At 38.0% G+C, this 10,726-nt stretch overlaps 1 protein-coding gene across 1 annotated transcript in view; it reads left to right on the forward strand.

Annotated features, from left to right (window-relative positions):
• The window catches only part of LOC101664570 (zona pellucida binding protein), a 129,446-nt gene extending 128,666 nt beyond the window's left edge, over positions 1-780 (forward strand). Inside the window, exon 8 of the mRNA XM_004708055.2 lies at positions 657-780. Within this exon, the coding sequence (XP_004708112.1) occupies positions 657-748 (92 nt within the window). The 3' untranslated portion in view covers positions 749-780. The remainder of the gene's footprint in view (positions 1-656) is intronic.
• The last annotated feature ends 9,946 nt before the right edge of the window (positions 781-10,726 follow it).

The raw sequence follows: 10,726 nt of genomic DNA on the forward strand, positions 1-10,726 counted from the left end.
GTTTTTACTTAAACACAGCTTTAGATTATTTTATGCAAATATTAGTATAACTAATGCAATTGATGTATGAATGTAAAAACTACATGCAGATCGCTCCTCTTCATGTGTAATGTTTCTTAGCAATTTCAATAATTTTGCTGTTTCCAAAATTTTGATATAACTAATATTGATAGGTAAATAAAGAGAAAGAATGCCATAATCACATGTTTTCTTAGAAACATATGATATACACAATCGGACTGTTACAATGTACCTTATCATTTTAAACTCTTCTTATTATTAGAGTAAATAAATCAATTACATTTGTATAATTAATTTTTTTCAGTCTGAAACAATATTTCCAAAATAAAATAAATGTTTACTAAAACTTGCTCATAAAATGTTTATTAAAAATTGTTACTTAAGAATACTGGGTCCTCTCTGGAAAAATATTGCTTCTGATTAACAGCTAAAACATTTGTTAGTTTGAATAAAAAGACATTATAAAATTAAAGTATGTTGAACTCATCTAATATAAACCATCTCCAAACTTTAACATGCATTATTGAAGCTTGGTTCTGGCAAAGTCATCTTCTTCTAAAATATAGCTTCCTTGTAAAGTTACTGTATGTGGCATTTTAAGAAAATGTGCTTACTAGCCTATTCTTTATTCACAGTTATCTGCAGCCCTGGATCTTATAACCCCCGTGATGGAATTCACTGTCTTCAATGCAATACCAGCATGGTATACGGAGCAAAGGCATGCTGATAGGCCATTATTTTGAATTCTTCAGTGGTCTATTGAACACAACAGTATTTTTGAAAAAAAATGATAAATCACTATTATGCCAAAATGAAATATATTAATTTTTACAAAATATGGTATCATCATTTTAATAAAGCATAATAATTCAAATGCTTTATGAAGATTAACACCTGTATTATTTTTCTATTTGTGCCAGTCTAATATATTACTTCAAATTATCATTTGTATCACTACTTTTAAAAAACAGAGTCAAATATACTATGTTGGTTACTTCAAATGATTTTTTTAAGCATTAATCTCTATGTACAATTTTGTCACCATCTTCAACATTCAACTTTATTTCAGCATATTTCATTCCTTTGTTTTAATTTTATGAAGTTTTACTACTTCCATACAATTTGACCTTTCACAGTTCAACATCAATTTTAACCCTTTGGGTCATATAATTGCAATTTTTAGCCTTTGTACTTTAAACTGTATTTCCACCAGATTTTTAGTTTTTAATAAAGTTCAGTGTAGCTGTCTTAAAACTTTGCAGGATTAAAGTATTTTATACCTTTTGAGTTTTAAATGCAGTACTCTGTGTATGAGCCCATATTAACATTTGAGCTTTCTCAATGTAAACTGACTAAGGATTAAACAATTGTCATTATCTTTGTTTCATTCCTTTCACTGTTAAAATGAATATAATGATAAATATTAATATGATTACAACTATTGCTGGTCTCCTTTTATGTTGTTGTTGATGTTAAGTGCCAGGAAGTTGGTTCTGACTCATAATGGCCCTGTGTACAACATACAGATCAAAATATACTTCCCATTAGGCTGCTGTAGTTCTATATGAATAATTATCATAAAATTAATATTTAAATACCATGAAATAATATTAGTAATTTCTGAAATTAGATTTTTCTCAACACCCAAAATATTGCTTTATTCATGTTTATGACACTTACTTTACTTTTTAAAAAAAATAGGTCATTTACAGCTAAAAACTTAAAATCTGAAAATCTTGTAGCTTTGATTTATACTTCCAAGACCTTTTGATTAATTAGAGCAGGAGCAGGCAAGGAGTCCAGTCCAAGGGCTCATCTAGATGTTTTTTCAAGAACATCACCGAGGAGAAAAGGGAGGCCTAATTCAGTCTATATCTCCCCACACTGTCAGATTCCCACAGGCAGCTTGAGTTTATTGTTGAGACCCAGGGGAACATTCTTAATTTTTCTCACCACTAGAAGTCCACCAGTGATTTTTCTAAATACCACAGGCTTCCCATCCAGCAAATCAAATTTAGAACAGGTGAGGAATAACTGACAGCCATTTGTATTGGGACCACTGTTTGCTATGGAAAGCAGTCCTGGAACTGAGTGCCTGAATTTTCATCTGCAAATAGTTCTTTGAAAGTACTGGTGACTGTAGAACCATCTCCATTAACAGAATATCCACTCTGGATAATGAAATCCTTAATAACCCTGTGGAAGGTGTTCCCTTTGTGTCCTAGTTTACACTATCCTCAATATCACAAGCAAGTACAATTTTACTGAAGATAACTTAGGTATAATTGCAACAGTATATTAACAAACAGCTGCCAGAAAGTTGAACTGAATTCAGAAGAAGATATGATTTGAAGGATATCATTGCTGATATCAGATGGATCTGGACTAAAAGAGAGATTACCAGAGAGATGTTTAGTTATACGTTATTGACTCTGCAAAGACATTTTTACATGTGAGTCATAACAAACTATAGATAACATTGAGAAGAATGGAGATTGCACAGCGCATCGTTGTGATCTTTTGGACCTTTCATGGACCGAGAGGTGCTCATTCAAGTAGAACAAGGAATGTCATGATTAAATTCAGGAAAGGTGTGTGTCTGCGTTGTGTATTTCCACTCTACTTATTCAATCTACATGCTGAATATATATAATCGGAGAAAATTGACGTTATGTGGCATGAGGTTTGTAGGAAGACATTGAAAAACTGGCGATGTACAGATTATGCAACCTTAAGTGTTGAGAGCAAGGAGCACTAGAAGCACTTGCTGATGAAAATCAAAGACAACAGCTTTCAGTATGGATTTCAATTCCATGCATACACACAAAAATCATCACAACTTTACTGATAGACAACATCATGGTAAAAGGAAAAATTGTCAAAGATTTCATTTTTTTTATGAATCCACAATCAATTTTCATAAAAGTAGCAGTCAGAAAGGCCAATACTGAATTGCATCAGGCAGATCTGCTACACAAGACTTCCTTAAAGCATTGAAGAGCAAGGATGTCACTAACGATGAGGACAAAGATGCACGTTACCCAACGTAGGGTACTTTCATTTGCCTAATATGCATGTGAAAGATGAACAATAAATAAGGAAGACTGCAAAAGTATCGATACATCTGAATTATGAGGTTGGTGAAGAATATTTAAAGTACCATAGACTGCCAAAAGAACAAACAAATCTGTCTTGGAACAAGTACAGCCAGAATGTTCCTTTGAAGGTATGGTAGCAAGACTGCAACTCATGTACTTTGGACATGCTAACGGGAGTGACTAGTCTCTGGAAAATTCTATCATGCTTGGTGAAGGTTAGAAGATCCTCAAGGAGCCAGGTTGACCAGCAGCTTCAGAAATGGGCTCAAGTATGGCAACAATTATGAGGAGGTCACAGAACCAGGCAGTGTTTCCTTCTGTTGTGCACAGGATCATTATGAACCAAAGCCAACTTTATGACACCTAATAATAACAGTGTGTGTGTGTGTGTGTGAATTTATCAGTATTTAAAACATATCACCAAAGTGTGAACAATGGTTTTCTTATGGGATCATTTGTGAGTTTTAAAATAATACTTTTTGATGTTCTCTGTTTTCCAAATTTCTATTAAGAAAACTATTTGCTTTCCAAATCACAGTAAATACACTTTGAAAAAATTAAAAGTAGCAATCTAGAGAAAACAATGTTGATAGATTCTCCTACATCAATCCACCTTCTCTCTGCCTCCTAACAGAACACCACCTTTTTTTACTTCAACCCTATAACGCCAAGCGCAATGTTTTCATAACATTTAATTAAATGTATATATTAATATATATTGATAACTATGAAAGTAAAGAATAAAAACAAAAAAAAATTTTCCTGAAATTAAAAGTTCAGGCGTTATAGGGATAATGAGTGATTCCATTTTGCTAGTCAGCACATAGCTTTTTCTGGCAACTACTTCCTTGAAATCATCAGGTAGACAAGTTCAGAATGATGAGTTATGGGTAATACTTTACATGAGATTCACGTCTTTGTGGTCTAGAGATTGAAATGTCTCCAACCTACGATTTTAAAATGAATAACAAGGGAGAGAGTAGGTAATTAAAAAATCCCATTCAGAAAATAGAAGAGAAACATTTTACTAATACAGATAGAGAAGTTAGAGACCTGCTATCAAATTGGTACATATATTCTTTGCTGAAGCCCTAACATCTATGGTTTTCCATTACATTCCACTTTCTGGAAGTTGCACTGTAATCTCGGTTCACTCCTGCTGGAATCAAAGGCCATAGAAACAATTTTAACATAAAGAAAGCCACTGACAAAAATGGAAAAGCCTATAAATAGTTCAAAGTCTGTTTGTTGGCCTTTATGAGTATTTTCCAGTTGAGTCCAATGGGGTGCCACATTGTCTACAAAGTCTATTTTTGGTATTGGGGTTTCATCACTGTGCTTCTCTGCTGCATGCCCTCAGTGCCTCACCCCAGTATGATGGGGCCAGACTGTGAACTTTTCCTGCACTGTGTCTCCAGTGCTGTCCCCCACAGCACCATGGTGGGGCCGGACCTACACTCCTCCCTGTGCATTGTCTGCTCCGAGCAGGAACATCACCCTCAGGGCTTGGTGGGCCAGGATGTCCTCTCTTCCCTCTCCATCCTTTTCTGCTTCTCCTGTGTGTTCCAATCCGACATGCCCCTCTCCCCAAACTGTAAACCCACATGGAAGAAGCACACCAGCCTGTGTGATCATGAGGTGTCGATGGGATCAGGTATCAGGCATCTAAGACCCAGAACAAAATCATACCCAATGTGAAAGGGGGGGTGGGCGTGGAGTGGAGACCCAATGCCCATCTGTAAACAGTTGGACATCCTCTCACAGGGGGGGTCACAGAGAAGAGATGAGCCAGTCAGGGTGCAGTAAAGCACCGATGAAACACACAACTTTCCTCTAGTTATTTGGTGCTTCCTTTCCCCACTACCATGACCTCAGTTCTACCTTACAAATCAGATTAGATCAGAGCATGCACACTGCTACAGATAAGAGCCCCAAACACAGGGAATCCAGTTTAAACCCCTCGGGGCCAACAAGGAGAGTAGAGATATCAGGAGGAATAGGGGAGGGTATGGGGAGAAAAGGGGAATGATCACAAGAATCAATCTAGAACCTCCTCCCAGGGGGACGAATAACAGAAAAGTGAGTGAGGGGTGACAGATGATGTAAGATATGAAAATAATAACTTATCAAGGGTTCATGAGGGAGGAAGAGTGGGAAAGGACGGGGAATAAATGGGGAGCGATATCAAGGACTCAAGTGGGAAGAGAATGCTTTGAAAATGATGTTGGCAGCATATGTACAAATGTGCTGGACACACTGGGTGAATGTATGGATTGTGATAAAAGATGTAAGAGCCTACAATAAAAGTATTTTTAAAGAAACTTTTATTACAATATTTGGATTTCTAAGAGGTAGAGTTCTCATTTGTTGGATTTTGTTATATTGTGACATTATAGACAAGTGTTGTGATTAAAGATTCAGAGGTGAGCCTTTAGGACTAGAGTCTCAGCATACAGCTGGACTTCTTGACTGCTGGCACTGCAGTCTAGTAGTTAGCTCAGACCACAGTTGTACAGTGACTCCCCAGAGATGGCGGTTTCACAGAACTGCCCTTCCATATTTATGCATAATCTACTTCTCAAATTCTCTTTTACAAAAAAATACCCATCTCTATAATAATATCAATGAAAATAGAAGACTAATCCTATGGCCAGTGGTAAAATGAACACACGTAATTCATGGCATTCGGCGGCAGAAAATTTAAATTATCACCTTTAATCCCCTGCAATCAAATGCCTAGAGAGGACATGATTTGGGGTATCCAAGAAGCATCTAAAATAGTGCATTTTAAGGAAATTAAATGAACTGGGGTATGTTGAAAGTTTCTAAGTATACTAGAAAACTTAATGGAAGAAAATGGTTCCCATGACTTCCCTGATAGTAGCTTGTGTTTCCTGTAGCCACAAGATTTTCTGATAAACCTAAGTTTCAATCCACTAGAGAGCTAAATTACAATGAAAATTGAATTCACAGTTTAATAAGTGACTTGTGTTAAAGTTAAGATTGATTAATAGAGTAGCATCCTAAAAATTGAGTTGAAAACACTTGAAAAATGTAAATATATTAAATTCAAAATTCTGTTAAGCCTTTTTGTCAAGAGAAACAACCTTCTGCCCTCTGAGCAGGTTAGTCTACCATTTGCCTGAAGCACCTGTCATAGATGCTCCTAAAAGGGTCCCCTTGCCTTTATCTTCTGCAGGAACTATTTTCATAATGTCTCACTCTGTCTACACAAAGGAAGAGGAGAACTCAACTCCACATCTGCCCAAGGGTGATTCCGATGAGGCAGAGTACAGACAGGACTCTGCGCTCCAACCATCTTTATCCTATAATGGCACCAACAGTGTCTCCCATGGCACTCTGCTGTATTAGAGCATTCACTGCTATGAACACACAAAACTCACAGACAATACATATGAATATGGGTTTTATTAGGGGAGCTAACATGGAGGTTTGATGAGTTAATTGTTGAATATAAAAATAGTTTGCTGAAATGTAACACCCCCACCCCCACCCAGAACTCAGACTAAAATTATTTTAAAACAAAATGTTAAGGGTACAGTTCTCTGTCCACATCAGTGTCCCTTCTCAGTCATGCTAGCAGGTATGTCTCTCTCAGCCTCACAGTCCCTTGGCCTCTGCCCTGCACTGGAAAATGTTAGAGTTCCTTTAGTGCTGATAAATTCTCAAAGGACACACAGCCCACTCTACAAGCCAGCCTCCTGTCCAAAGGCACTCAACTTTATTCGTGTCATGGGTCAAAGAGCCTACTTGTCACTCTACTGCATGGTCTTGGCACTTCTCTTTTGCTCTGTCCTATGATCTCAGCACTGCCATCTCTGATGCCTCTGCTACATTAGCCACAGATCTTGCATACCCCACTGGTGACTTTGCTTTCTACATGGTCATTGATTCCTCTTTTGCAGCATCTAGGATGACTCACTTTCTATACTCAGTGGAATGACCAGGCTGATCAATCCTTGAATTAGAGCCCTCTACAACTTATTTGCATACCTCTATCCAAACACCTACTGGAAATTACAAAAATGATGGATCCAAACGCCTTACCAAGCTGTTTCATTTCACCAAAGTTTCTAAACCTTTATTAAATCTGAGACTTGGGAAAAGGAGCTCTGATGGCATAGTTGTTATGAGTTGTGCTGCTTACCACAAGTCAGCAGTTCAATACCACCATTGGTTCCCCAAGAGAAAGACTAGGTGAGGTAGTTAGTTTATTGTGTCAACCTGGCCAATAAACACATGTGGGGTTAATTGAAGGGCGGAGAGGTAAATGGATCGGCAAGCCTCACCTTTCTTGTCTCTTGCTCTTTGATCATTGGACCAGTGTGTGGCTGCCTTGCTTGTTCTCTGCCTCAATTTGTAAGCTACACTACCTGTGGGACACCTAACCTGTGGACTGTGTCGCTGTAATTTGAGGTTCCTGCAAGACCTACTTCACCACACATTGTAATTCACATCTCTTGAGCTGTCGGACCCTGTCATCTGGCTGACTGTTGGTGACCTGCCTTGCTGTTTGCTGCCTGTGCCTGGATAGCCTGAATTGCTCTACAGAGGACTACCCGGAAGACCTCAAGACTTGAAGGACTGCCAGTGTCTCACAACTGTCTCACAGGAGTGAGTTGCACTGAACCATTTATACTGCTTTATAATTTAATTAACTGTTTATTTCTTATGTTATATATCTCTGTATATATATAAATATTAGCATTCAGGTTTTGTTTCTCTAGAGAACCCTGTCTAACACAACTAGGCTTTTTACTCTTATAGAGTTACAGTTTGGGGAACCCACAGGTTCAACCCTGTCCTATAGGGTTGCTATGAATTAGAATTAATTCAGTGGCAGTGAGTTTTGTTATTGGTTTTAATTGTGGGAACACCCAAGAGGTTTGGACCCAAGAGTTATTTCCCATATTTATCAAAATAATTTTACAAGGTTTATAATGGCAAATACAACAAAATGCTCAGTGGACTTTTATGTAATCCTATTTCCTTTTAGTATCATTGACTGCCATAAGAACAAACAGATCTGTCGTGGAAGCCCAGCCAGATTGCTCCTGAAAGGGAAGGATGGCAAGACTTCATCTCACACACTCTGGACATGTTGTCAGGAGAGACCGTTCCCTGGAGAATGACATCATGCTTGGAAAAGTGGAAGAGCAGTGAAGACGGGGGATGGCCTCTGACAAGACGGATGGACACAATGGCTGCAACAATGGGCTCAAGCCTAAGAACAATTGTAAGGGGGGTGCAAGGCGGGGCAGTGTTTCATGTTTAATTCTATTCTACATAGGTTCTCTGTGAGTCAGAATCAACTGGATGGCATCTAACAACTACAACATCAACAACATTCCCTTGAGTGCAGGTGTAACTTTTTTTCTAGATAATAAAATATGGCAAAAATGATAGGAGAGCAACTCATGATTATATTACATCATGTAAGACCTTATATTAACCAAATGAAGCAAGTGGTTACCCTGGTCACATAAAAGAAATAAGCCATGGTGTTGTGACTGCCACTGTGAAGGTCTAAGTGGGAAAGGAACTTCAAAGGCCTTTAATAATTGTGAGCAGCTCCTGGCTGACAGCCAATAAGAAAAGAGAAACCTTACTTCCATAACTGCAAGAAGGTGAATGAAGAAGAAGAAGAAAAATAGAATTCTGCCAACAACAACTTGCGTTTGAAAAGTGACTTTGTACTTTCAAAAAGAATGCAGCCCAACCAAATATTTGCCTGGAGCCTATGTGACCCTGAGCATACAGCCTTGCTGACTCATATTCACATCCCTAACCTAAGATACTGTAAGCTGATAAGCTGCTGAATTTGTAGTTATATATGATGCAGCTGCAGAATGAATCATAAGCATTTTTCAGTCAGGGAAGATGTATATAATTGTTTTGGACTTGATTGATTGATAAAAGTGTCATCACTGGAGATTCTTGATTCACTGTGTTATTGTGGTTAGCAAGGAATAGCATTATGCACCTACTCAGTTGGTTGACTGAAAGCTTAACCCAATGGTGAAACTAGAACTTAGTATATTGAATAAGGCATCCAAAGCCTCAAAAATATTGAAATCCTAGAGTGATATTTTTAATAGAAAACCTGCTCACCCACCCTCTGATTGTACTAACCCCTTAGGTTTCTGGAAGATAATTCATTCATCAGTGCTTGAAGAAGAACTTTGGTCAAGTGGACACTGGTGTTATTGAAGTCTCTGTAATAGCAGTTCAATCCAGTAATGAGTGGGGCCACTGCCATTGGAATGAACTCCATGAATACAATCAGGGTGGCGGATCACTAACGTAAGGGCCTAAAGGTAGCCAGAGAGAGATGGCCATTAGGGTTGAAGCACTCATCAGAGTTATTTAACTCTCAGGGATCTTTGACATTGCCTAATTGCCTAGGACATTGAAAGAGAAAAACAATCCACTAAAGGCTTCATTGATTTTTATGAACTGAAATGCTTTAGGCCTGTAGAGAAGAAGCTTAAGTTATGACAGAGAAAAGTCATAATGCCTTAGTCAATTCCAAGACCAACCTACTCACAGACCCAGAGTTATTTTTACCTTGAACAATGTATAGCCCGGTCAGTGGTAATTGTCCTATAGAGAAATGACCCTGTTACATTTCTAAGGATTTGTTTTGTAGATTTTTTTCTCCTTTGGAGAAGCCATTAATACAAATTTCTGTTCATTAGTGTGTTAGCCTGGGTAGACTAGAGAAACTATTTCAAGGACGCTCATATGTGTATAAGAAAGAGTTCATTTAAAAGAATCATTGTATATTAAGAAAGCATCCCAGCCCAGTCCAGTTCAAGACCATAAGTCTGATATTAGCCCATATGTCCAATACCAATATATAAAGTCCTCTTCAGACTCACACAACAGATGTGGAGATGACGCCGAATGCAGGAAGATCACAGGCCAGTGGGTGGAAAGTCTTGTGGATCTAGTGGCAGTGGAAGCATCTCAGTGCTGGCAGGGGTCTCCACGTGGCTCCTCCGACTCCTGGGCTCTAGCGTTGCTCCATGTGTCTTGTCAGAAGGAATGTCTCACAGGGAGTGAGCCTGTCTTGCTTCCAGTGAGCTATGTATCTCCTTAAGGCCTTCAAATGAGGTCATCAGGCTGGGACCTGATTGACAGGCTGCACTCCACATCTTCACTCTTAAGTCTCGAACTGACAACAGATAATGCAACTACCACAATTAGTTAAAGGAAAATATGAAATGCTTTGGAGATTATGAAATTTTTGTTCTAAAACAATGGTATACTTGAAGACTACAAATACCAATAAGGGGCATTTGCTTAGATGGCATTTGTTGGTTAATGGTGATAGAATAATTTGGAAAGCTATAGTGAGGATGGCAATGACAAAAAATGTAAAATAATAGTTGTTGGTGAGGTTATGCATGGGCTAAAAGCAATGAAGCTGAGGCCCATTTAAAGAGTGATCTTAATAGGTTCCCAACATATTATGATTTAAGACGTGCAGAATATATCATTGGTATAGCATTTGGTTGGATCGCTTTCATTGCTTGAAATACCTATTGAGTTATGTTGATCATTATTTTTATTAAAAGCTTAGT

This window comes from Echinops telfairi, unplaced genomic scaffold, assembly GCF_000313985.2.
Source record: "Echinops telfairi isolate 266 unplaced genomic scaffold, ASM31398v2 ScPeMD7_7;HRSCAF=31, whole genome shotgun sequence".
NCBI classification, from domain to species: Eukaryota; Metazoa; Chordata; class Mammalia; order Afrosoricida; family Tenrecidae; genus Echinops; species Echinops telfairi.